At 40.9% G+C, this 27,783-nt stretch overlaps 1 protein-coding gene across 2 annotated transcripts in view; it reads left to right on the top strand.

The window, feature by feature from the left end:
* The window catches only part of HSD17B11 (hydroxysteroid 17-beta dehydrogenase 11), a 46,549-nt gene that overhangs the window by 7,928 nt on the left and 10,838 nt on the right, over nucleotides 1–27,783 (top strand). The window contains exons 2-5 of one of the 2 annotated variants that reach the window (XM_068974851.1): nucleotides 1,966–2,073; nucleotides 6,302–6,433; nucleotides 8,550–8,656; nucleotides 14,849–14,986. In XM_068974851.1, the coding sequence (XP_068830952.1) occupies nucleotides 1,966–2,073; nucleotides 6,302–6,433; nucleotides 8,550–8,656; nucleotides 14,849–14,986 (485 nt within the window). The remainder of the gene's footprint in view (nucleotides 1–1,965; nucleotides 2,074–6,301; nucleotides 6,434–8,549; nucleotides 8,657–14,848; nucleotides 14,987–27,783) is intronic. The other variant, XM_068974852.1, reaches the window with a different exon arrangement.

The raw sequence follows: 27,783 nt of genomic DNA, 5'->3' as shown, positions 1-27,783 counted from the left end.
TAAATGTTAGGGCTTTCCTGGTGGCTCAGACGGTAAAGAATCCACTTGCAATGCAGGAGACCCAAGTTCAATCCCTGGGTCGGGAAGATCCCCTAGAGAAGGGAATGGCAACCCACTCCAGTATTCTTGCCTGGAGAATCCCATGGACAAAGAAGCCTGGTGGGCTGCAGACCATGGGGTCACAAAGAGTTGGATGTGACTGAGCAACTTAACACTACCTAAATGTTATACTTATTTTCTGTTGTTAACTACACTGAAAATTCTTAAAGAGATGGAAATATCAGACCACCTGACCTGCCTCTTGAGAAACCTATATGCAGGTCAGGAAGCAACAGTTAGAACTGGACATGGAACAACAGACTGGTTCCAAATAGGAAAAGGAGTATGTCAAGGCTGTATATTGTCACCCTGCTTATTTGAAGAGGAGCTAAAAAGCCTCTTGATGAAAGTGAAAGTGGAGAGTGAAAAAGTTGGCTTAAAGCTCAACATTCAGAAAACAAGATCATGGCATCTGGTCCCATCACTTCATGGGAACTAGATGGGGAAACAGTAGAAACAGTGTCAGACTCTATTTTGGGGGGCTCCAAAATCACTGCAGATGGTGATTGCAGCCATGAAATTAAAAGATGTTTACTCCTTGGAAGGAAAGTTTTGACCAACCTAGATAGCATATTAAAAAGCAGAGATATTACTTTGCCAACAAAGGTCCATCTAGTCAAGGGTATGGTTTTTCCAGTGGTCATGTATGGATGTGAGAGTTGGACTGTGAAGAAAGCTGAGTGCTGAAGAATTGATGCTTTTGAACTGTGGTGTTGGAGAAGACTCTTGAGAGTCCCTTGGACTGCAAGGAGATCCAACCAGTCCATTCTAAAGGAGATCAGTCCTGGGTGTTCATTGGAAGGACTGATGCTGAAGCTGAAACTCCAGTACTTTGGCCACCTCATGCGAAGAGTTGACTCACTGGAAAAAAAAACCCTGATGCTGGGACGGATTGAAGGCAGGAGGAGAAGGGGATGACAGAGGATGAGATGGTTGGATGACATCACCGACTCGATGGAAATGGGTTTGGGTGGACTCCGGGAGTTGGTGATGGACAGGGAGGCCTGGCGTGCTGCGATTCATGGGGTCACAAAGAGTCGGACACGACTGAGCGACTGAAGTGAACTGAGCTTGCTGAAATCTGGACTTTATCTCACTCATATGTGTGTCTGCAGGTTCTGCTAAGCACGGTGACAATTAAAATGTTGGAAGAATGGATGACTGAATGAAAGGATGAACTGTAGTTAAGTCATTATTTATGTATTTTGCAGCCAGAAAGTTGATATCCATGAATAGTTTTTAGTGACATAGAAAGAAATCTCAATATCATTATTTAAAGCCTGATATAGAATACACAGGGCTTACCAGTTGGTGCTAGTGGTGAAGAACTCACCTCCCAATAGGAGACATAGGAGGTGAGGGTTCGATCCCTGGGTCAGGAGGATCCCCTGGAGGAGAGCATGGCAACCCACTCCAGTATTCTTGCCTGGAGAATCCCATGGACAGAAGAGCCTGGCAGGCTACAGTCCATGGGGTCACAACGAGGCAGACACGACTGAAGTGACTTAGCATGCACATGAAATACACGCATACGTAGAGTCACAGAGCATGACACAACACCATCAAGCAGCTATACTCCAGTAAAAATTACTTTTAAAAAAGTATGTGAAATTCATGCATACATGCTCAGTATTTCAAGACTTTTCTCTGCTTTTAAAAGCTTGCTTTCAATTCGGTTCCAAATAAGAGAAACTAGTTGTAGTACAGAGAGTGAAGTGTGCCTATATCCCTGTCAAAAATACATCAGTTAAATTCTTGCCCAGTCCTAGACCAGAGAATCGGAATCCCCTTCGCTGTTTTCAGCTGTGTGTATAATCTGCTCATGTCATTTATCTTGTTCTCCTTGCCCTTCGTTGCTTTTTGCAGCATGGACTTGAGGAAACAGCCACCGAATGCAAGAGACTGGGTGCGAAGGCTCATACCTTTGTGGTAGACTGCAGTAACCGAGAAGATATTTACAGCTCTGCGAAGAAGGTAAACTTCTTTTAAATTTGGTTCCAATCGTATCGTGCCAGAACTGGGGAGAATTTGGGAGATGACCCAGTTATGATGTAGGCAAAGTAAACAGAAGTTTTGTGGTTCCTCCAAGGTTGTCCACCTGGCCAGCGGCAGGCCCCGAACCTGGAACTGAGGCTCTCAGACTGTAGTGTGTTCTGGAGTTTTCCGGGGAACTTGGTAAAAATAAATATGCACCCCGAGGACTTCCCTGGTGGCCCAGTGGTTGAGAATCTGCCTTGCAGTGCAGGGGACACGGGTTAGATCCTTGGTTGGGGAACAAAGATCCCACATGTCGTGAGGCACCTAATCCAGGAAGCTGCAACTACTGAGCCGTGCAGTCTGGAGCCAGCAGGCAACAAGAGAAAAGTCTGTGTGCTGCAACCAAGGCCCAACGCAACCAAATAGATAAGTATTTTTAAAAAATATGTACCCCAGAGGTTTTCTTGTAGTTGGCCGAGGGCTGAACCCGGGAATCTGTCTGTTTAGCGCCCTCCACACCTACACTTTGCCCATCTGATTCTGCTGCAGGTGAATCTTTGATGACCTGCAAAATCACTGACGGGATCTTCTGAAGCTCAGTCAAAGAACTGGGTTAGTAAATTAGGATAAACTGAACTATTTATCAGGCTTTGATCATATGTAAATCTACAAAAAGCTATGACAAACCTAGACAGCCTATTAAAAAGCAGAAACATCACTTTGCCAACATAGTCAGAGCTATGATTTTTCCAGTAGTCACATACAGATGTGAGAGTTGGGCCATAAAGAATGCTGAGTGCTGAAGAATTGATGCTTTCTAGCTGTGGTGCTGGAGAAGACTCCTGAGGGTCCCTTGGACTGCAAGGAGGTCAAACCAGTCAATCCTAAAGGAAATCAACCCTGAATATTCATTGGAAGGACTGACTCTGAAGCTGAAGCTCCAATACTTTGGCCACCAGATGCAAAGAGCTGATTCATTTGAAAAGACCCTGATACTGGAAAAGATTGAGGGCAGAAGACGAAGGGGCCAACAGAGCACAAGATGGTCGGATGGCATCACCAACTCCATGGTCATGAATATGAGCAAACTCCAGGAGACAGTGGAGGGCAGGGAAGTCTGGCGTGCTGCAGTCCATGGGGGTTGCAGAGTCGGACATGACTTAGTGACTGAACAACAACAACAATCCTTTTTCTAGAAAGCGTTATTTTCCTCTTCTATATACAACCAAGATGTGCTACATATATTAGGCTTTTACACCGAATGCGTTTATGCACATCCTTGTTAACTAATTACTGTAACGGTAGAAAGGTCATTTGGACCTGGGAAAATTCTTTAAAATACACATTCCTGGACCTCACCTCTGTACTGATGCAGTACAGTATGAAGATTCCAATTCTACTAGACTTCAGAATCTCTTTGTTTAGGAAATGTTAGATTTGGGAACCTTTTTAACTTCTCTTTTCATTTTTTTATTGGCCACACTGAGCAGCATGTGGGATCTTAGTTCCCTGACCAGGGAACAAACCCATGCTTCCTGCATTGAAAGCTAGGAGTCTTAGCCACTGGACTGACAGGGAGGTCCCAACTTCTATTTTTAGATTTTAATTTTTAATTTCAAATGGATGCCTCTTTATTATAAGTGATACCTAAGCTAAGTCAAAAGAATAAGTAGAAATTACCCAGGCAAGTGATGGGAAATGGCTTTCCCAGAAAGAGGTACAGTGAGAGCAAGGCCTATAGGTAAGAAATATCTGCATTTTGTTAAATATCTGTTAAACATTTGTTAAAAATGCAGATAAAATATCTGCATTTAACAATGACTGTTTTACTTAAGGTAACAGTGATTCTCCTTCATATAGATGAATGCTCTTTCAGTTAATAGTAACTGTGCAACTTTGAGCAAGTTGCTTAACCTCTCTGTGCCTTTTTTTCTTCATCATATACTTTAAATGGATGTGTTTATTACACTGGTTTATTATATAAAAGGTTTTTTAAAAATCCACAAACCTACAGTTTAAATATATAAGGTCTTTCTTTCTTTTTCCTCTGCCTAACTTTTCTCAATTACAACATGGGGATCGCAGCAGTATCTACTTCATAGGGTTGTTATGAGGATTAACTGGATTAATGATGCAGACTTCTTAGAAAAGTACTTGGCACTTAGTAGCCACTTTGTAAGAATAGTTGTTAGTATTAATAGAATCACCAATCTAATAGAATCACCAATTAGTAGAATCACCAGTGCTATCTATGTAATTTTGTTATTGGCCATTGTTAAGGGGATTTACTTGGAGAAGGCAGTGGTACCCCACTCCAGTACTCTTGCCTGGAAAATCCCATGGACAGAGGAGCCTGGAAGGCTGCAGTCCAGGGAGTCGCTAGGAGTCAGACACGACTGAACGACTTCACTTTCACTTTTCACTCTCATGCATTGGAGAAGGAAATGGCAACCCACTCCAGTGTTCTTGCCTGGAGAATCCCAGGGACAGGGGAGCCTGGTGGGCTGCCGTCTATGGGGTCGCACACAGTCGGACACGACTGAAGTGACTTAGCAGCAGCAAGGGGATTTACTAGTTACCTAAAATGGAATACATTCATTTCCAGACTTATCTGGGCAAAGGCTTTCTGGAAAAGATAGTTTTATTATTTGAACCTATTCATGTGTTTTAATTATTGTGTTTTTACTAAAATTATTCCAAAATAAACTATATACTTAAGCAGAGTTTACACAATGGAGTTGTAATTATCAGATATTTTGGCATAGGCTTTTTAATGTAGCTCTTTTGGTTTTTATGCAACCTAAACAATTAAACTGTCAGCCTGCTTTCATTATTAAGAAATGTGAAAGCCCTAGGGTGGGATATTATGTGATGATGAGGAGCTCAAGGATGAAGATAAGGTCAAGAGTGTCACTGGCAATATAAAACAGTAATTTATATCTTGTCCCTGATGTGTGTGTGTGCTTGGTCATGTCTGACTTGGCGACGCTATGTCGCCAGGCTCCTCTGTCCATGGGATTTCCCAGGAGATAATACTGGAGTGGGTTGCCATTTCCTTTTCCAAGGTATCTTTCTGACCCAGGGATCAAACCTGTGTCTCCTACATTTCAGGCAGATTCTTTACTGTCCAAGCCACAAGGGAAGTCATGAATTTATATCTTGAGTCCTGTTACTTTGGAGGCATAAAGGCAGCTTCATCAGTTCAACCACACAAAGTGCCCTGTTTTTCTCAATAACTTAGGGGCATTATTCTGAACAACAGTTTTTATATTGTGCTAGAGATGTGGATACAGGTACACAAAGTGTTTGTCAAGGGCCAGACCACTCAGCTTGACCACTCAGTAATTTACATACAACCTGATGAAATTCATTTCTGACTGCTGAGCATTTGGTAGTGACACACTCATGTCCTCCTGATGTGCTGACCGGCCTTCACTCCGACTTCCTTTCTGTCTGAAGTGGTTTATCTTGGGCTCTGAAGTCAGATAATCTGGGAGAGTCTCATCTCCATGTGACCTTAGATATCCACGTGACTTTGGGCAAGAAACAGCCCTTCTATGTTTCACGTTTCTGACCTTTAAAATGAGCATATAAGAGTTACTGCTTCGTAGAATGGTGAGACTTCAGTGGGATAAATGATGCAATCGTGTGAAATGCATACCGTAGTGAAAGGCTTTAATGGGCTACATACCACCTCTCCTTCAGTCCCCCAGCTGCTGCGGGGCTGAGGGGGGCAAGGGCGGTGGGTACTGGTCCATGACCTGTTAGGAACCAGGCTGCACAGGAGGTGAGCAGTGGTTGAGCAAGTGAAGCTTCATCTGTATTTACAGCTGCTCCCCGTTGCTCGCATGACCACCTGAACTCCGCCTCCTATCAGATCGGTGGCATCAGATTCTCACTGAAGTGCTCACCCTACTGTGAATTGTTGTTTATCTGTCACTGATTAGGTTTTTGTTAGCCAAATGCCTCTTGGGTTCTAATCAATAGAGACCAAAGTCAAGAGACTGAATTGCAAAAGAAAGTTTCTGCCTATTAGACTTACAGACAGGGCCATTTTGCAATTAAGTACTTAAAAAAATTTTTTTTTCCCCGCTTGACGTATAGGTTACAAAACGACTTTTTTTTCACATATAATAGAAAGAGTTATACTTCGTTAAGAGTCATTGCATGCAGACCTATTCCCAGACCTCTAAATGTTGCAAATATTTTAATTTTATTTTTGAAGGTGAAGACAGAAGTTGGAGATGTTAGTATTTTAGTAAATAACGCTGGTGTAGTCTACACATCAGACTTGTCTGCTACCCAAGATCCTCAGATTGAAAAGACTTTTGAAGTTAATGTCCTTGCACATTTCTGGGTAAGTATGATTTCTTTTACCAAAAACATTCCCTTTTGTGCAACCCAAGGATTAAGTTTAAAGTGAAGCTTTCAGCAGACATAAGGTTGAATCAAATCAATACTGACATTTTCTCCAGATAGCGAGAATAACATTATACAAAGAAATCATTTTGCATCCTATGACCAAATCCTATCAATCATTCTTCTCTTCCCTCAAAAAATATGAATAATATGAATTAATAATAAGAATAAACTTTAGGTGTTATATATGTTTTAATTCTAAGCTAGATTTTTACATTTCTGTGTGATCTTTTTAGAGATGAGGGAGGGATTAGAGATTATCTGAGTCACTTTCTGTGATTCTATAAAAGGTGAACCCAGTCTACCTGTTTACTTTCAGAGTCTCATAAGACTCAGGCCTTATATTATTTCCTGGTTCCAGAATTGCAAACTTTATCAGGAACTTCACCATTCAAGATCTTAAGTGGTAAGAGAGAGAGAGAATGAGAGAGAGAGTCTAAATGTTGGTCAAATAGCCATTACATAAAAGAGCCCCTTAAAGATTTCTTGGATGTGAGTTTGGGATGGATAATCTCAGAATGTAAATTGGTATAGTCACTGTAGAAAATAGTATGTAACTGCCTTAAGAAACAAAAAAGAGAGCTACCATATGACCCAGCCATCCCACTCCCAGGTATATGTGCAGAAAAAATGAAAACTCTAATTTGAAAAGATACATATACCCCAGTGTTCATAGAAGCATTATTTATAATAGCCAAGACATGGAAACAACCCAAGTGCCCAGCAACACACACCTGAGACTTAGAAGGTGTAGCAAATATGTATACAATGGAAATTTACTCAGCCATAAAAAGAATAAAATATTTCCATTTGCAACAACATGGATGGACCTAGAGAATATATTTAGTGAAGTAGATCAGATAGAGACAAATATATGATACCCTTTACATATGGAAAATGAAAAATAATACAAATTAGTCTATATACAAAACAGAAACAGACTCACAGACACAGAGAAACTTATAGTTATCAAAGGGGAGAGGGAAGAAAAAGGAACAAATTAGGAGTCTGGGATTAACAAACTTCTAGGCATAAAACTTCCCTGGTGGCTCAGACGGTAGAGTGTCTGCCTACAATATGGGAGACCCGGGTTCGATCCTTAGGTTGGGAAGATCCTCTGGAGAAGGAAATGGCAACCCACTTTAGTACTCTTGCCTGGAAAATTCCAAGGATGGAGGAGCCTGGTAGGCTACAGTCCATGGGGTCACAAAGAGTCGGACACGACTGAGCGACTAAACTAAACTAAAACTAGGCATAAAACAAACAAGCAACAAGGATCTACTGTATAGCACAGGGAATTATATTTAATACCTCATAATAACCCATAATGGAAAATAATATGAAAGTGTATATATATATATATATATATAAAACTGAATCACTTTGCTGTGCACCTGAAACTAATACAATATTGTAAATCAACTTTACTTCAGTTTAGAAGAAGGGATATTGGGGTTGTTGAAAATGCAGTATTGTTTCATTTTATTAGCCCAAGTTATTGACATCCATTTTTTATATTCTTATGCCTTTAAAGTTTGTGTCTTTCTGCCACTCTGAAAATGTAGTTTTTTCTGAATCCTCAGCATACAGTAGGTGCTCAATAAATACTTATTGTATAAAATCATTCAGTGACTGTTGCACGATTTTTGTCCCTTCGGTATCTTGATGATATAACCAAACTCTTTTCTAACAATTTCACCTTAAATGTAAAATTTTCAATAACTCTAGATATTATTCTTGTTCAATATATGAGAAGAGAGAAGACATCAGTGATGGAAGGTGGAGGAACTGGAGACATAAGAAATTGACAATTTAATTGAGATGGATTCTCAAAACTTCCAGTGTTCATTGTTTCATTTAGCTTTTCTAATCTGGGTGTCCTATCTGCATTATGTTGCCACATCTGGTTTTTTTTCTCCTATGAAAATTAATCTAGGTTTTTTTCATTGATGAAATGTTATGAACAATGTTAAAATACACCTTCATTTTGAAATATTCCCACGGGGTTTGCAAATCAGAAATAATTGTTTGTCTCTTAATAAAACCATTTCTAGACTACAAAGGCATTTCTTCCTGAGATGATGAAGAATAATCATGGCCATATTGTCACTGTGGCTTCAGCAGCTGGGCATATTGCGGTCCCCTTCTTACTGGCTTACTGGTATGTGAATATGTGTTTTTCTCATTGGTTCCTGTGCTTAACTTGAGTGTGATTTCTTGAGTGTAATGAGGACTATTGTTAACAATGATAGGCTTTCCTGGTGTCTCACATGGTAAAGAATCTGCCTGCAGTGCAAGAGACCTGATTTCAGTCTCTGGGTTGGGAAGATCCCCTGGAGAAGGGAATGGCAACCCACTCTAGTATTCTTGCCTGGACAATTCCATAGACACAGGAGCCTGGCAGTCTTCAGTCCATGGGGGGCACAAAAGAGTCAGACACAACTGAGCAAGTAACACACAGACTTCCAGTGTTGCTGAAATAAGCAGATGGAGTTGCACAAAGTCTCTTGCACAACAGCCTTATCAATCATTAATCCTCTCCTAGGCTGACCATTTGAGAGGTGGCTACAGGGAAATTATCCAATAAGAAGCCAAGTGCTTCAAGCATTTCTCATCCCTTTTAGCAGCAAGGAATTAGAACGAGGGCAGGATTTTTGCAAGATGAAAAAAGTTAATATCATTTTAATAAAGTAATTTTGGGGAAACTAACCATTAGAAAGAGAGAATATAATCTGGGACTCCAGATTAAAAACATCCAGACAATGAAATTGTTGTAAAAGTGAATTTTAATACTTCTTATAAAAACCCATGCTATTATAATAACTAAGAAGTTACTGTAACAAGTAGGGCACAGTAATGGTGTGCTCCCCCATGTGGAGAATTAATCTGTGAGGTAATGATAGCCGTGGTCTTCCTGCTGGTTGCAGGCACCCTGTTAGTTGTTAGCTGTTTCTGTATGCTAGCAAATTATCACCCTTTAATGTTGAATTATGACCGTGCAGGTAAATAGATATTGCTCAAATTTGTTTTCCACCAAACAAATGTGCTCTTTTGGAATTAAGTATCTAAATTTTAGAAGTAACACAGATGTAATTGTAAATGTAGCCATACTGCTACTGCTGCTAAGTCGCTTCAGTCACGTCCGACTCTGTGCGACCCCATAGATGGCAGCCCACCAGGCTTCCCCGTCCCTGAGATTCTCCAGGCAAGAACACTGGAGTGGGTTGCCATTTCCTTCTCCAATGCATGAAAGTGAAAAGTGAAAGTGAAGTCTCTCAGTAGTGTCCGACTCTAGTGACCCCACGGACTGCAGACTACCAGGCTCCTCTGTCCATGGGATTTTCCAGGCAAAAGTACTGGAGTGGGGTGCCATTGCCTTCTCCGAATGTAGCCATAGATATGTGTATAAATATGGGATTTTCCTGATAGCTTAGTTGGCAAAGAATCTGCCTGCAATGCAGGAAACCCTGGTTCAATTCCTGGGTTGGGAAGAGCCGATGGAGAAGGGATAGGCTACCCACTTCAGTATTCTTGGGCTTCCCTTGTGGTTCGCCTGGTAAAGAATCCACCCACAATGTGGGAGACCTGGGTTCGATCCCTGAGTTGGGAAGATCCCCTGGAGAAAGGAAAGGCCATCCACTCCAGTATTCTGGCCTGGAAAATTTCATGGACTGTGTAGTCCATGGAGTCACAAAGACTAAGACACAACTGAACGACTTTCACTTCACTTCACTTCAGGCTCTGGTGGATAACTTATTTTCTTATAACATATAAACATATGAGCCTAGCAGCAGAACCTGAAACTGTCTTTCATCAAGGGAGTGATATACACGTAAAAATCGAATTAGCGTTTAACGGCTAGGGGCTAATTACTTCAAAAGAGACAGTATGCAGTCTAGGCACAATAGGCCTGTCCTGTGACTGCTTTAGCAGTATTTCATCTTTTTTTAAAAAAACTCAAGTCAAGGTTATATTTATTTCTAAAACTATTAGAAAATAAATACATACCAACAGAGAAAGAAAGAAAATGTAGATGAACAAAAGAACAAAATAAAAATCACTTCTCTTGCCATTGCCTAAGAACAACCAACCAGTCTGTGGATATAGTTAGACTAACTTTGCAAATTTGTTTGTTCTTTTTGTTCATCTATAAACTCTAGCTGATATATTTTGTCAATTCAAATAGCCAGTTTATAAGCATGAAAGTTACCAGTATGGAAAGACATGCCAAAATTGAGTTCTAATCATTAGCTTGTAATGGAATGTTATCCAAAAGAATAATTTGGAATAAGAAAATATTAATTGAGGTTATTGATAGTAAGAAGAAATTTAGTGGGCTTTCCTGCTAGCTCAGATGATAAAGAATCTGCCTGCAATGCAGGAGACCTGGGTTCAATCCCTGGGTCAGAAAGATCCCTTGGAGAAGGGAATGGCTACCCACCCCAGTATTCTTGCATGGAGAATTCCATGGACAGAGGAACCTGGCGGGCTGTAGTCCATGGGATCACAGAGTCAGACACGATTGAGCAACTAACACTTTCACACACACAAAGTGCAGTAAAAAATCCACTTAGAGTTAGCTTTTATATATATATATCTAAAAACAAATTCACTCAAGTTCAAAAATATAAAATTCCTTCAACACACTCAAGATCATTATGAGTTTTAATATATTTCTGCATTGTTGGTTCACTTCAGAAAAATCAGAAAAAACAGTTTAGTAGAAGAGAAAAGAAGAATATTTATTGATAATCTCACCACACAGAAATAACCATGATGAGTGTTTCTTATCATTTGTTAGGACATTTTTAATGTAGAAATACAGTCATACCTTGAAAAAGATATACATACGTAATCTTTTTTTTTTAAGTGAACATTTTGTGTGTTAAATATATATATGCAATGTCATTTTCAGTTTTTGTTGGATAATTTATTTTTCCAGATTCTTTCAGTTGCAAGGAACACAAAACGTATACTGCCTCAGACCAAAAGAGGAGAAGTCTTAGGGAGGCTCTCTGTTGCCAAGATGGCTACCAGCCTTGCTGGAATAGTATCTTCTCAACTCCCAAGTCTAGCAGCAGTGGGGAAAAGCCATACCTCCCAGTGTTCTAGTCCTGGAGTTCACTCTTAACTAGACCAACTTGGATCCAACTGCTGAACTGGGGTGTAAGCCAGCAAAATCAAAGCCATCTTAGCAGAAAGAGGGACTATGAATGCTAACAGAGGCAAAAACAGCCTCTGTCCACTACAGACATTTTCAGCTCTTTCCAACAATTTGACTTCATGAACTGGATACCCCAGGGACTATCCTTGACTACACATCTTGAGAAACATGATTGTTTATTTCCTTGGGATAAGTAATTAAAAGAGAAATTACTGACTCTAAGAGTATACCATAGATAGATAGATAAATGGTTAGATAGATAGAATTTTTTTTATTTGGCTGTTATCTCGTGGCATGTGGATCTTTGTTCCCCAGCAAGGGATTAAACCCGCACCCCATGCAGTTTAAGCACAGTCTTAACCACTGGACTGCCAGAGAAGTCTCAAGCATGGCATATTTTTTTAATGAATTTTATACCTTTTGCCAAATTGTCTTCCAGAAAATGCTGCCAACTAACCTGTACTTTGGAAAACTGCCATTTAACCTATACTTTGGAAATTCTGTTGAACGTTCTCTCACATTTTTTTCTTAAAGCTGAGACATATGACTTAAAAATATTACCAGTCCAATTCTATAAAATGAAAATATTTTGTACATTGAAAACAACTCAAACAAATAAAAAAATTCCTACAATCCTTACTGTTACTCCTAGGCACAACTTTTATCTTGTATTTATCTTGTATTTATTTTGTATTTATCTCGTATTTATTTTGTATTTATATTAATTACCCCTGAAAAGATAAAACATTTCATATACATATATCTATTGGTTTTGGGGGGCTTCCCAGGTGTCACTAGTGGTAAAGAACCTGCCTACCAGTGCAGGAGATGTAAGAGGTGCATTCGATCCCTGGGAAGATCCCTTGGAGCAGGGCACGGCAATCCACTCCAGTATTCTTGTCTGGCAGGCTACAGTCCATAGGGTCACACAGAGTTGGACAGTCGACTGAAGTGACTTAGCACTCATACACATTGGTATTTTTATTTTGTAAATTTTCTGCTAATGCCCTTAGGCATTTATCCATTGAATATTGTCTCATTCATTTGACTTGCTCAGTGGCTCAGTGGTAAAGAACCCACCTGCCAATCCAGGAGATGTGGATTCGATCCCTGAGTTAGGGATCTTGCCCTGGAGAAGGAAATGTCAACCCAATCCAGTATTCTTGCCTGGAAAATCCCATGGACATAGGAGCCTGGTGGGCTACAGTCCATGGGATCATAAAATGGGTCAGACATAACTGAGCATGTTCATTCATTTATAAAAATTGTTGTTTATTCACCTAATTCTTACGGCACCCTAATCCTTGTCCTATAAGTTGCAAATGCTTTACCAGTTTGTCATTTACCTCTTAACTTGGTTGTTGTTGCTTTTGTTTAGTCACTAAGTCAATTTCCCAGGCAAGAATACTGGAGTGGGTTGTCATTTCCTTCTCCAGGGGGTCTTCCCCACCCAGGGATCAAACCCGCGTCTCTTACATCTCCTGCATTGGCAGGCAGATTTGTTACCACCAGTGCCACTGGGAAGCCCTTAACTTGGTTAGGAGCTGATATAAGTTTCGACTATATCATATTAAAGGTCTGATTTGCCGCCCAAATTTAAAGCCTAATTCCACTACTTTGTTTTTTGTCTTTGGGCAAGCTCTATAATCCCACCTCTACCTAAGTTTCTTTTTTGGGAAATGGAGATCATAACAGTATCGGTTTCAGAGAATTATTGTAAGGGATTAAATCAAATAATGCATCTGAATAACTGAGGTCAGTGTCTGGCATATAGTAATCAATTTTAGATATGATTATTTTTGTTTCTGTTGTGTACAGAAGATTTACATTTTATGTAACTGAATCTAGCAATCTTTCTTTTAAGGCTTCAATAAATGTCTAAGCTTCAGGAAAAAAAGAGTAAAAGAGAACTGTCCACAGCTTTCTGTGTTCCAAAGCACAGGTTAATTGGCAAGAATTTACTTTGTATAATTGCTAATCTGTACAGGCTTAAAGAAAAGCAATCTGTCTAGTAATTAATGGTACTGAATTATACACTTAAACATAATTAAAACTGTAAATTTTATATTAAAAATATTTTGTATAATTTTAAAAATTAATAAAGTAATTTCTAAAACCCATTGAATTGCATTCCTAAGTGAGTCAATTATATGGTATGTGACTTTATATTTTTCAGTAACGCTACTTTCTCTAAAAGCCTAGTTGGAAAAGTAATGTCCACTTAAAATATGGTTAATTTCCCTTCTCTTTCCAAATGAAGGCACTATGATGATAAGAACTGCTTTACATTTTGATTTATTCACTTGAAAAATATTTACTGAGCACCTATTATAAGCCAAGCACTGTGCCAGGTCCTGGGGATTCTTTGGAGACCAAAACAGTCATAGCGATTATTATAGTGAAGGTATGGGGCCAGACGTTTAAAAAGTTCATCCAAATGAATATTTAATTACAAATTCAAGATGTGCTTCATGGAAAACTGAAGATTACTGTATAAAGGGGAAATAATTTAGACTAGGGTTTTGGAAATGCATCTTTGAAGAAGTCAAGCTAAGACTTTAAGGAAGAACAGGACTTATCCAGGAGAATTTCCCAATAAATTCCATGAACAGGTTGTAATAAATAATGAACAGCCTATAGTGACATTACATTTTAGGGAAACAGCAACAATAAAACCAGACACCCTACCAGTTTTCTTAACAAGACATTTAAGCCTACTCAGTTCTCTGATAAATGCTGAGATGCAGTAAATGCTTCTTAGACTTTGTTGTTATTTGTTGGTTTAGTTGCTAGTGGTGTCCGACTCTTTTGCAACCCCCTGGACTGTAGCCTGCCAGGCTCCTCTGTCCATGGAATTTTCCAGGCAAGAATGCTGGAGTGGGTTGCCATTTTCTTCTTGAGTGGATCTTCCCAACCCAGGGATCGAACCCAGATCTCTTGCATTGGCAGGCGAGTTCTTCAGCGCTGAGCCACCTGGGAAGCCCTCTGCGACTTTACTGTGCCTATCAGTTTGCCCAAGGGTCATCTAAAATGCAGAATCTAATTCAGCAGGTCCTGGCCAGGGCTGAGATTTAGATGTTGCCCATGCTGTTTGGCAGAGCACCACACTTAACTAAGGAAAACAGATGTGTGAGTTAAATACATGTAGCCACTTTCTTAAATTATTTTATGAACTCTGTTTATTTTCAGTTCAAGCAAGTTTGCTGCTGTTGGATTTCATAAAGCTCTGACTGAAGAACTGAGTGCCTTAGAAAGAACCGGAGTCAAAACAACATGTCTCTGCCCTAATTTTATAAACACTGGCTTCATCAAAAACCCAAGTACCAGGTAAGTTGACGCAAAAAATGGAGACAGAAGGATTGGTGGTTGCTATGAATATCAACCATTCTATAGGTTTTCCTAAGTATTTTAATCCTTAAAGCATCTCATATTCGAGGCCCTTAGCTCATCTCAGTTTCAGCTTCTGGAGACTATGGGAGTATCTAGAGAAAGAGAGAGAATGTATATAAACAGATATGAATGACACAGTGAAGTTGCTTAGCCTTCCTTTTTTCTTCGCTTAGGTGGTGGTTCTCAGACTTCAGTACTTACACCTTTCTCTAGGAGTACTGGGAACCATGCAGGGGTCCCACCCCCAGACTTGTGCATTTCTTCATTTTGGTCAGGATAGAGTAATGGTGGAGAAGGGAGCCTGGAACTCTGTATATTTAACAAGCATCATAATTAGTTCTTTTTTTATTTTTAAAAAAATATTTATGCATTTATTTCGCTGTGCTAGATCTTACTTGTGGCACATGGGATCTTCCTCCTTTGTTGCACCACACGAACTCTTAGCTGTAGGATCGAGTTTGCTGATCCGGGATTGAACCCAGGCCCCCTGCATTGGGAATTCGGAGTCTTAGCCACTGGACCTCTAGGAAAGTCCCACATCATAAGTAATTCTGATAGAGGTGACCGGTACCAGTGTAAAAAGAAAAAAGAGCTTTCCTTTGGTAATCTAGAGATCATCCTTCAGATAAGTTCAGTTCAGTTCGGTCTCTCAGTCCTGTCTGACTCTGCAACCCCATGGACCGATGCACGCCAAACCTCCCTGTCCATCACCAACTCCCGGAGTTTACCCAAACTCACGACCATTGAGTCAGTGATGCCATCCAACTATCTTATCCTCTGTCATCCCTTCTCCTGCCTTCAATCTTTCCCAGCATCAGGGTCTTTTCAAATGAGTCAGCTTTTCACATCAGGTGGCCAAAATATTGGAGTTTCAGCTTCAACATCAGTCCTTCCAATGAACACTCAGGACTGATCTCCTTCAGAATGGACTGGTTGGATCTCCTTGCAGTCCAGGGAGGCTCAAGTGTCTTCTCCAACACCACAGTTCAAAAGCATCAATTCTTCTGCGCTCAGCTTTCTTTATAGTCCAACTCTCACATCCATACATGACTACTGGAAAAACCATAGCCTTGACTAGACAGAACTTTGTTGACAATATAATGTCTCTGCTTTTTAATATGCTGTCTAAGTTGGTCATAACTTTACTTCCAAGGAGCAAGCGTCTTTTAATTTCATGGCTGCAGTCACCATCTGCAGTGTTTTTAGAGCTTCCCAAAATAAAGTCTGCCACTGTTTCCACTGTTTCCCCATCTATTTGCCATGAAGTGATGGGACCAGATGCCATGATCTTCGTTTTCTGAATGGTAAGCTTTAAGCCAACTTTTTCACTCTCCTCTTTCATTTTCATCAAGAGGCTCTTTAGTTCTTCTTTGCTTTCTGCCATGAGGGTGGTGGTATCTGCATATCTGAGATTATTGATATTTCTCCCAGCAATCTTTGATTCCAGCTTGTGCTTCATCCAGCTCAGCATTTCTCATGATGTACTCTGCATATAAGTTAAATAAGCAGGGTGACAATATACAGCCTTGACATACTCCTTTTCCTATTTGGAACCAGTCTGTTGTTCCATGTCCAGTTCTAACTGTTGCCTCCTGACCTGCATACAGATTTCTCAAGAGGCAGGTCAGGTGGTCTGGTATTCCCATCTATTTCAGAATTTTCCACAGTTTACTGTAATCCACACAGTCAAAAGCTTTGGCATAGTCAATAAAGCAGAAATAGATGTTTTTCTGGAACTCTTTTTGCTTTTTCAGTGATCCAGCAGATGTTGGCAATTTGATCTCTGGTTCCTCTGCCTTTTCTGAAACCAGCTTGAACATCTGGAAGTTTGCGGTTCACGTTTTGCTGAAGCCTGGCTTGGAGAATTTTGAGCATTACTTTACTAGCGTGTGAGATGAGTGCAATTGTGCAGTAGTTTGAGCATTCTTTGGCATTGCCTTTCTTTGGGATTGGAATGAAAACTGACCTTTTCCAGTCCTGTGGCCACTGCTGCCTTTTCCAAATTTGGTGACATATTGAGTGCAGCACTTTCACAGCTTCATCTTTTAGGATTTGACATAGCTCAACTGGAATTCCATCACCTCTGCTAGCTTTGTTCATAGTGATGCTTCCTAAGGCCCACTTGACTTCACATTCCAGGATGTCTGGCTCTAGGTGAGTGATCACACCATTGTGATTATCTGGGTCGTGAAGATCTTTTTTGTATAGTTCTTCTGTGTATTCTTGCCACCTCTTGTTACTGTCTTCTGCTTCTGTCAGGTCCATACCATTTCTGTCCTTTATTGAGCCCATCTGTGCATGAAATGTTCCCTTGGTATCTAAGTTTCTTGAAGAGATGTCTAGTCTTTCCCATTCTATTGTTTTCCTCTATTTCTTTGCACTGATCACTGAGGAAGGCTTTCTTATCTCTCCTTGCTAATCTTTGGAACTGTGCATTCAAATGGGTATATTTTTCCTTTTCTCTTTTGCTTTTTGCTTCTCTTCTTTTCACAGCTATTTGTAAGGCCTCCTCAGACAGCCATTTTGCTTTTTTGCATTTCTTTTTCTTGGAGCTGTTCTTGATCTCTGTCTCCTGTACAATGTCATGAACCTCCGTCCATAGTTGACCACTCACTCTGTCTATCAGATCTAGTCCCTTAAATCTAAGTCTCACCTCCACTGTATAATCGTAAGGGATTTGATTTAGGTCATACCTGAATGGTCTAGTGGTTTTCCCTACTTTCTTATATTTAAGTCTGAATTTGGCAATAAGGAGTTCATGATCTGAGCCACAGTCAGCTCCTGGTCTTGTTTTTTCTGACTGTATAGAGCTTCTCCATCTTTGGCTGCAAAGAATATAATCAGTCTGATTTCAGTGTTGGCCGTCTGGTAACGTCTGTCTGTAGAGTCTTCTCTGTGTTGTTGGAAGAGGGTGTTTGCTATGACCAGTGTGTTCTCTTGGCAAAACTCTGTTAGCCTTTGCCCTGCTTCATTCTGTATTCCAAGGCCAAATTTGCCTGTTACTCCAGGTGTTTCTTTTTTTTTCCTTCTCCCCAGGTGTTTCTTGACTTCCTACTTTTTCATTCCAGTCCCCTGTAATGAAAAGGACATCTTTTTTTGGTGTTAGTTCTATAAGGTCTCGAAGGCTTCCCTGGTGGCTCAAACTGTAAAGCGTCTGCCTGCAATGCAGGAGACCTGGGTTTGATCCCTGCATCAGGAAGATCCCTTGGAGAAGGAAATGGCAACCCACTCCAGTGTTCTTGCCTGGACAATTCCATGGACGGTAGACTCCAGATCATAGGGTCGCAAAGAGTTGGACACAACTGAGCAACTTCACTTTCTAAAAGGTCTTGTAGGTCTTCAGAGAACTGTTCAACTTCAGCTTCTTCAGCATTACTGGTCGGGGCATAGACTTGGATTACTATGATATTGAATGCTTTGCCTTGGAAACGAACAGGGATCATTCTGTTGTTTTTGAGATTGCATCCAAGTTTTGCATTTCGGACTCCTTTGTTGACCGTGATGGCTACTCCATTTCTTCCAAAGGACTCTTGCCCACAGTAGTAGATATAATGGTGTTCTGAGTTAAATTCACCCATTCCAGTCCATTTCAGTTTGCTGATTCCTTAAATGTCAACGTTCACTCTTGCCATCTCCTGTTTGACCACTTCCAGTTTGCCTTGATTCATGGACCTAACATTCCAGGTTTCTATGCAATATTGCTCTTTACAACATCAGACCTTGCTTCTATCACCAGTCACATCCACAACTGAGTGTTGTTTTTGCTTTGGCTCCGTCTCTTCATTATTTCTGGAGTTATTTCTCCACTGAACTCCTGTAGCATGTTGGGCACCTACTGACCTGGGGAGTTCCTCTTTCAGTGTCCTATCATTTTGCCTTTTCATACTGTTCATGGGGTTCTCAAGGCAAGAATACTGAAGTGGTTTGCCATTCCCTTCTCAGGTGGACCACATTTTGTCAGACTTCTCCATCATGACCCACCCATCTTGGGTGGCCCTATGGTCAATGTGATTAGGTTGGTTAGTTTTCTGTGACTGTGGTTTAGTCTGTCTGCCCTCTGATGCCCTCTCTCAGTGCCTACTGTCTTACTTGGGTTTCTCTTACCTTGGACTTGGGGTATCTCTTCACGGCTGCTCCAGCAAAGTGCAGCCGCTGCTCCTTACCTTGGACATGGGGTATCTCCTTTTGGCCACTCCAGTGCCACCTGAAATTAGTAACAGATCAGAATCTTTTCAAAATAAGTACCAGGTCAGAATCTTTTCTTGGTTAGAAGATAAAATTACAAAGGATTGGCACTGAGGTTAATTTTTAATGTTTCCTGTCTTTGAGAATAGCTTTAGTATTTTTATAAACATGATGGTTACTTTAAAAAACAATTCCAACATACAGAAAAGTACAGATAAATTTTTTTCCATTTCATTTAAACCCTCTATCCAGTGGAGACTATTTTTAACATTTTGAAGAACACTCTTTTGGACATCTCTTTGAAAATGAAAGTGATAGTAACTCAGTCGTGTCTGACAGTAACTCAGTCGTGTCTGACTCTGTGATCCCACCAGGCTTCTTTGTCCATGGGATTCTCCAAGCAAGAATACTGGAGTGGGTTGCCATTTCTTTCTCCAGGTCTTCTGCATTGCAGGGAGACTCTTTACCATCTGAGCCACCAGGGAAGCACGGATATCTCTTTTTGTACAGATTAAATGTCTAAATTTCATATAACTGGCATATATTACACATGAGATTCTAGAAGCAGTAAGTAAACTGCTTGTTCCCTCAGCATTATGATTATAGACAACAAGTTATTAGTATTGTTTAGCCACTAATTCATGTCCAACTCTTTGTGACACTATGGACTGCAGCCCGCCAGGCTCTTTTTTCTGTGGGATTCTCCAGGCAAGTATACTGGAGTGGGTTGCCTTTTCCTTCTCCAGGGGATCTCCCAGACCCAGGGATCAAATCCTCATCTCCTGCTTGGCAGCTGGGTTCTTTACCACTGAGCCTCCCATGAAGCCCATAGGCAGCAATACTGTATTTACAAAATTCAAAGTTTCTTAGAAGTTAGATTTTAAATGTTCCCATCACAAAACAGAAATAAATATGTAATGAGATACAAGTGTTACCTAATGCTAAGGTGGCAGTCATATGGCAATATATAAATATATCAGATCAACTAGTTGTACACAAATTTATATGATAGGTAAAATATATAGGAAATAATTTTTTAAAGTTCACTGAAACTGAAAGGTATTCTCAAAGGTAGAGGAGAGTGTTTTATCCCCAAGATAAAGTTTGCCAATATTTAGACACTAAAATAATATATTTGAGTCAAGCTTATCACTTAGACTGTCTTTCAGCAGTTAAAAACAGACATTGTGTATATATTTTCACCGTAATTGAATTTTTTACCCTTGACCCCAGAATAAGCCTGAGGAAAGCTGACATTCATGATGGCAAGGGTGACCTCTGCTGGCCAAACTCTGCTAGTACAACTAAAAATAATTGGGACACTTGCCTTAGCGGATGCTGCTGCTGCTGCTGCTAAGTCGCTTCAGTCATGTCGGACTCTGTGCGACCCCATAGACGGCAGCCCACCAGGCTGCCCCGTCCCTGGGATTCTCCAGGCAAGAACACTAGAGTGGGTTGCCATTTCCTTCTCCAATGCATGAAAGTGAAAAGTGAAAGGGAAGTCGCTCAGTCGTGTCCGACTCTGTGCGACCCCATGGACTGCAGCCTACCAGGCTCCTCCGCCGGCGGATGGTGAGGGGAAGTTTAAGTAGAAGTCAACCTGATTCTAGCCTGATCGAGAATATAAGCTGACTAAGGAAGGGTCTGGGGCTTGTCTTGCCACACGAATCCCCTTGAAGATAAGCTGAATTAGGATGCCAAAGGTGAAGTTGGGTTTAATGTAGAAACTGAGTTTCAATTCAGTTTGGTTCAGTTCAGTCGCTCAGTCGAATCCGACTCTTTGCAACCCCATGGATCGCAGCAAGCCAAACCTCCCTGTCCATCACCAACTCCTGGAGTTTACCTAGACTTCCGACCATTGAGTCGGTGATGCCATCGAACTGTCTTATCCTCTGTCATCCCTTCTCCTGCCTTCAGTCTTTCCCAGCATCAGGGTCTTTTCCAATGAGTTAGCTCTTCGCATCAGGTGGCCAAAGTACTGGAGTTTCAGCTTCAACATCAGTCCTTCCAAAGAATATTCAGGACTGATCCGCTTTAGGATGGACTGGTTGGATCTCCTTGCAGTCCAGGGGATTCTCAAGAGTCTTCTCCAACACCATAGTTCAAAAGCATAATTCTTTAGCGCTCAGCTTTCTTCACAGTCCAACTCTCACATCCACACACGACTAGACTGACTAGACTAGACGGACTAGTCTAGCCTTGACTAGATGGACCTTTGTTGACAAAGTAATGCCTCTGCTTCTTAATATGCTGTCTAAGTTGGTCATAACTTTTCTTCCAAGGAGTAAGCGTCTTTTAATTTCATGGCTGCAGTCACCATCTGCAGTGATTTTGGAGTCCAGAAAAATAAAGTCTGCCACTGTTGCCACTGTTTTCCCATCTATTTGCCATGAAGTGATGGGACCGGATGCCATGATCTTAATTTTCTGAATGTTGAGCTTTAAGCCAACTTTTTCACTCTCCTCTTTCACTTTCATCAAGAGGCTCTGTAGTTCTTCTTCACCATAAGGGTGGTGTCATCTGCATATCCGAGGTTATTGATATTCCTCCCAGCAATCTTGATTCCAACTTGTGCTTCATCCAGCCCAGCGTTTCTCATGATGTACTCTGCATAGAAGTTAAATAAGCAGGGTGACAATATACAGCCTTGACACACTCCTTTTCCTATTTGGAACCAGTCTGTTGTTCCATGTCCAGTTCTAACTGTTGCTTCCTGACCTGCATACAGATTTCTCAAGAGGCAGGTGAGGTGGTCTGATATTCCCATCTCTTTCAGAATTTTTCACAGTTGATTGTGATCCACACAGTCAAAGGCTTTGGCATAGTCAATAAAGCAGAAATAGATGTTTTTCTGGAACTCTCTTGTTTTTTCAGTGATCCAACAGATATTGGCAATTTGATCTCTGGTTCCTCTACCTTTTCTAAAACCAGCTTGAACATCTGGAAGTTCATGGTTCATGTACTGTTGAAGACTTGCTTTGAGAATTTTGAGCATTACTTTTCTAGTGTGTGAGATGAGTGCAATTGTGCAGTAGTTTGAGCATTCTTTGGCATTGCCTTTCTATGGGATGGGAATGAAAACTGACCTTTTCCAGTCCTGTGGCCACTGCTGCCTTTTCCAAATTTGCTGGCATATTGAGTGCAGCACTTTCACGGCATCATCTTTTAGGATTTGACATAGCTCAACTGGAATTCCATCACCTCTGCTAGCTTTGTTCATAGTGATGCTTCCTAAGGCCCACTTGACTTCACATTCCAGGATGTCTGGTTTTAGGTGAGTGATCACACCATTGTGATTATCTGGGTCATGAAGATCTTTTTTGTATAGTTCTTCTGTGTATTCTTGCCACCTCTTGTTACTGTCTTCTGCTTCTGTCAGGTCCATACCATTTCTGTCCTTTATTGAGCCCATCTTTGCATGAAATGTTCCCTTGGTATGTTTAAAATTCTTGAAGAGATGTCTAGTCTTTCCCATTCTATTGTTTTCCTCTATTTCTTTGCACTGATCACTGAGGAAGGCTTTCTTATCTCTCCTTGCTATTCTTTGGAACTCTGCATTCAAATGGGTATATTTTTCCTTTTCTCCTTTGCTTTTCACTTCTCTTCTTTTCACAGCTATTTGTAAGGCCTCCTCAGACAGCCATTTTGCTCTTTTGCATTTCTTTTTCTTGGGGATGGTCTTAAACCCTGTCTCCTGTATAATGTCACGAACCTCCGTCCATAATTCATCAGGCACTCTATCAAATCTAGTCCATTAAATCTATTTCTTACTTCCACTGTATAATCATAGGCATTTGATTTAGGTCATACCTGAATGTTCTAGTGGTTTTCCTTACTTTCTTCAATTTAAGTCGGAATTTGGTAATAAGGAATTTATGATCTGAGCCACAGTCAGCTCCCGCTCTTTTTTTTGCTGACCTTTGGCTGCAAAGAATATAATCAGTCTGATTTCGGTGTTGACCATCAGGTGATGTCCATGTGTAGAGTCTTCTCTTGTGTTGTTGGAAGAGGGTGTTTGCTGTGACCAGTGCGTTCTCTTGGCAAAAGTCTACTAGCCTTTGCCCTGCTTCATACCGTACTCCAAGGCCAAATTTGCCTGTTACCCCAGGTGTTTCTTGACTTCCTACTTTTGCATTCCAGTCCCCTATAATGAAAAGGACATCTTTTGGGGGTGTTAGTTCTAAAAGGTCTTGCAGGTCTTCATAGAACCGTTCAACTTCAGCTTCTTCAGCATTACTGGTTGGGGCATAGACTTGGATTACCGTGATATTGAATGGTTTGCCTTGGAAACGAACAGAGAGCATTCTGTCGTTTTTGAGATTGCATCCAAGTACTGCATTTTGGACTCTTTTGTTGACCATGATGGCTACTGCATTTCTCCTAAGGGATTCCTGGCCACAGTGTTAGATATAGTGGTCATCTGAGTTAAATTCACCCATTCCAGTCCATTTTAGTTCACTGATTCCTAACATGTTGACATTCACTCTCCTGTTTGACCACGTCCAGTTTGCCTTGATTCATGGACCTGACATTCCAGGTTCCTATGCAGTATTGCTCTTTATAGCATCAGACCTTGCTTCTATCACCAGTCACATCCACAACTGGGTGTTGTTTTTGCTTTGGCTCTGTCTCTTCATTCTTTCTGGAGTTATTTCTCCACTGATCTCCAGCAGCATATTGGGCACCTACTGATCTGGGGAGTTCAATTTTCAGTGTCCTATCTTTTTGCCTTTTCATACTGTTCATGGGGTTCTCAAGGCAAGAACACTGAATTGGTTTGCCATTCCCTTCTCAAGTGGACCACATTTTGTCAGAACTCTCCACCATTACCTGTCTGTCTTGGGTGGCCCTACATGGTATGGCTCATAGTATCATTGAGTTAGACAAGGCTATGGTTCAATGTGATCAGATTTGGTTAGTTTTCTGTGATGGTAGTTTTCAATCTGTATGCCCTCTGCTGGAGAAGGAGAAGAGACTTACGGACGCTTCCTGATGAGAGGGATTGGCTGTGGAGGAAACTCTGTCTTGCTCTTATGGGCAAGGCCATGCTCAGTAAATCTTTAATCCAGTTTTCTGTTGATGGGTGGAGCTGTGTTCCTGCTGTTTACCTTGGGCCAAACTATGCTGGCAGAACTCGCTCCAGCACCACACGGCCGCTGCTCGCTCCAGCAAAGTTCTAATTAGAGGACAGAAAAATTCTTACTTCAGTTTGTATTTTGAACACTAAATAAAATCTCTAGTTTTCTTAAACCTCATCAACAGTACTTTGCTTAGAGAGATCAAGTAACTTGACTGTAATTGGCAGAACTGAGTTTCAGATTGAAATTTCCTTTTTTTTGCAGAGGGACAAGCCTTTGAGAAAAAAGGAAGCAATCCTCCTCTAAGGGACCAGTTCAGAGTAATTTGCTTTATACTTCTGTTGGAACTTAAATTCTCTTTTAAGGCACATCAAAGATGTAGCTTATTGTTATTATATTTACATATCTAACACACTGCAAAGACTGTTTTACTGTAAGGGTTATAATGTAGCATAATCTGAGTTTATTGGAATTAAGTGTAATCAGGTGCTCCAAGTAAGTTTTTTGACAACTAACAATTATTTTTGTTAAATAAACTTGGTTATTGGGCTTCCTCGGTGGCTCAGTGGTAAGGAATCCACCTGCCAGTGTAGGAGACACAGTTCCGTCTCTGCTCTGGGGAGACCCACACGCCTCGGAGTGACTAAGCCCGTGCACCACAGCTGTTGAGCCTGTGCGCTAGAGCCCCAGAGCCACAACTACTGAGCCCACAAACCCTAGAGCCCGGGCTCCGCAGCAAGAGAAGCCCCTGCAGTGAGAAGTCCAAGCACCGCAACTAGAGAGGAGTCCTTGCTCTCTGCAATTAGAGAAAAAAACCCTCACAGCAGTGAAGACCCAGCACAGCCAAAAATAAATGTTAGTTAATTAAAAAATAAATACACACTTGGATATCAAGAAATCATCTTATTAAAAGCCTTTATTGAAAGCCTACCAAATACAAGGTACCCTGGTGGCTCAGACGGTAAAGAATCCACCTGCAATGCGGGAGACCTGGGTCTGATCCCTGGGTTGGTAAGATCCCCTGGAGAAGGGAATGGCTACCCACTCCAGTATTTTTGCCTGGAGCATTCCATGGACAGAGGAGACTGGCAGGCTTCAGTCCATGGGGTCACAAAGAATCAGATACGACTGAGCAACTTTCACTTTTCCACCTTTCATTGAGAGCCTACTAAATACCAGGTACCCTACTAGGTCTAGATACCTGACATAAATTACCTCTGATCTTTAAGATGGGAGAACTTGATTTGGATCCACACCATCAGTTGCCTCCCCCAGCTCTAGTCCTTACAACAATCTGCAAGATTGCCCATTTTATGGACAAAGAAACTGAAACTTGGAGAAGTTAAGAAAAATTCCCCAAGGTTCTGCAGTCCCAGAATGGCAGACTGGAATTCTTGCCTGGGTCCCTGACTCCAAATGCCCCTCTATTCCTAGCTTTCTTTTTTCAACATAATTTTTTATTGAAGTTTTTCCCCAAGAATCATTATTTTTAAAATGTATATTAAGTGTTTCATTGGAAATAGCTTCATTGCTTTTAAAGTCTACGCTTCCTAATTGATTTCCTTTTTCTGGTACCTGGAAACATACATGCTATTTATATAAGCTGCCTTTCTGATAACAATATGCTGCTGTTAGCTTTCTGTGTTGATATATAAAGAGCTAACTTGTGTGCATGTGCTCAGTCATGTCTGACTCTGCAACCCCAAGACCTATAGCCCGCTGGACTCCTTTGTTTACCGGATTCTCTAGGCAGGAATACTAGAGTGGGTAGCCATGCCCTACTCCAGGGATCGAAGCCCAGTGTCCTGCATTGCAGGCAGAGTCTTTACCATCTGAGCCACCAGGAAAGCCCAAAGAGCTACCTTACTCTTCCTTTTTCTTACCTTACTCTTTCTTTATTTTTATTTTTGGCCACACTGTGTGGCATGTGGGTTCTTTGTTCCCAGACCAGGAATCCCACCCATACCCCCTACAGTGGAAACTCAGAGTCTTAATGGCTGTCCTGCCACGGAAGTCTCACCTTATTCTTTTCAATGTTAGCCTAATGATCCTTGGATGTAAATTTTCTCTGTTGATGGACATTTAGATCTCAAATCTTTCATTATTGCAATAAATGCATATTTTTGTGTGCATGTATACATGTACATATATATACATTGTGTTTATGTATTCACATGTATATATATATGTGTGTCTGTATCTTTGCTTTTTCTCTTTTCCCTTGTTTTTATTTTTTTCTTAATTTAGTTTTAATTGAACGATAATTTAGTGTTGTTTTCTGCTGTACATCAACATGGATCAGCCATGGTTATACATATGGCCTCTCCCCCTTGAGCCTCCCTCCCACCTCCCACCCCATCCCCCAACTCTAGGTTGTCACGGAGGCCTGGTTTGAGTTCCCTGAGTCATATAGCAAATTCCTATCTGTCTTACATATGTTAGTGTATATGTTTTCATGCTACATTCTCCATTCATCACAGCGTCTCCTTCTTATCCCCTCCCCAGTGTCCATAAGTCTGTTCTCTATGTTTGCATCTCCGTTGCTGCCCTGCAGATAGGTTCGTCAGTACTATTAATATATGATATTTGTTTTTTTCTTTCTGACTTACTTCATTCTGTATAATAGGCCCTAGGTTTATCCACCACGTTAGCACTGATTCAAATGCATTCCTTTTTATGGCTGAATGTTATTCCATGTGCATAGGTACTACAGCTTCTTTATCCATTCATCTACTGATGGATGTCTAGGATGCTTCCCTGTCCTAGCTATTGTAAATAAGGCTGCAGTGAACATTCAGCCATCTTATTATAATTATTTTTTTGAAACAAATTATTGGGTCAAAATGTAGGAACTTACTTTTGATTGATTGATTAGATTACCCTTCTAAAGGATTGTTTTAATTTATCCTCCCCCTGGCAGGGTATAAAGTGTCCATTCCTCTCACCTTTGCCAACTTTGAATATTCAGTTCAGTTCAGTCGCTCAGTCATGTCTGACTCTTTGCAACCCCATAAACCGCAGCATGCCAGGCCTGCCTGTCCGTCACCAACTCCCAGAGTTCACCCAAACTCATGCCCATTGAGTCGGTGATGCCATCCAACCATCTCTGTCGTCCCCTTCTCCTCTCGCCCTCAATCTTTCCCAGCATCAGGGTCTTTTCAAATGAATCAGCTCTTCACGTGAGGTGGCCAAAGTATTAGAGTTTCAGCTTCAACATCAGTCCTTCCAATGAACACCCAGGACTGATTTCATTTAGGATGGACTGGTTGGATCTCCTTGCAGTCCAAGGGACTCTCAGGAGTCTTCTCCAGAAAAGGGAACCCTCTTACACTGTTGGTGGGAATGCAAACTAGTACAGCTACTATGGAAAACAGTGTGGAGATTCCTTAAAAAATTGCAAATAGAGCTGCCTTATGACCCAGCAATCCCACTGCTGGGTATACACACTGAGGAAACCAGAATTGAAAGAGA

The sequence above is a fragment of the Capricornis sumatraensis genome, chromosome 7 (assembly GCF_032405125.1).
Source record: "Capricornis sumatraensis isolate serow.1 chromosome 7, serow.2, whole genome shotgun sequence".
In the NCBI taxonomy this organism is placed as follows: domain Eukaryota; kingdom Metazoa; phylum Chordata; class Mammalia; order Artiodactyla; family Bovidae; genus Capricornis; species Capricornis sumatraensis.
Note: the sequence above shows the minus strand (reverse complement) of the source record. Positions and strands in the feature narration are given on the sequence as shown.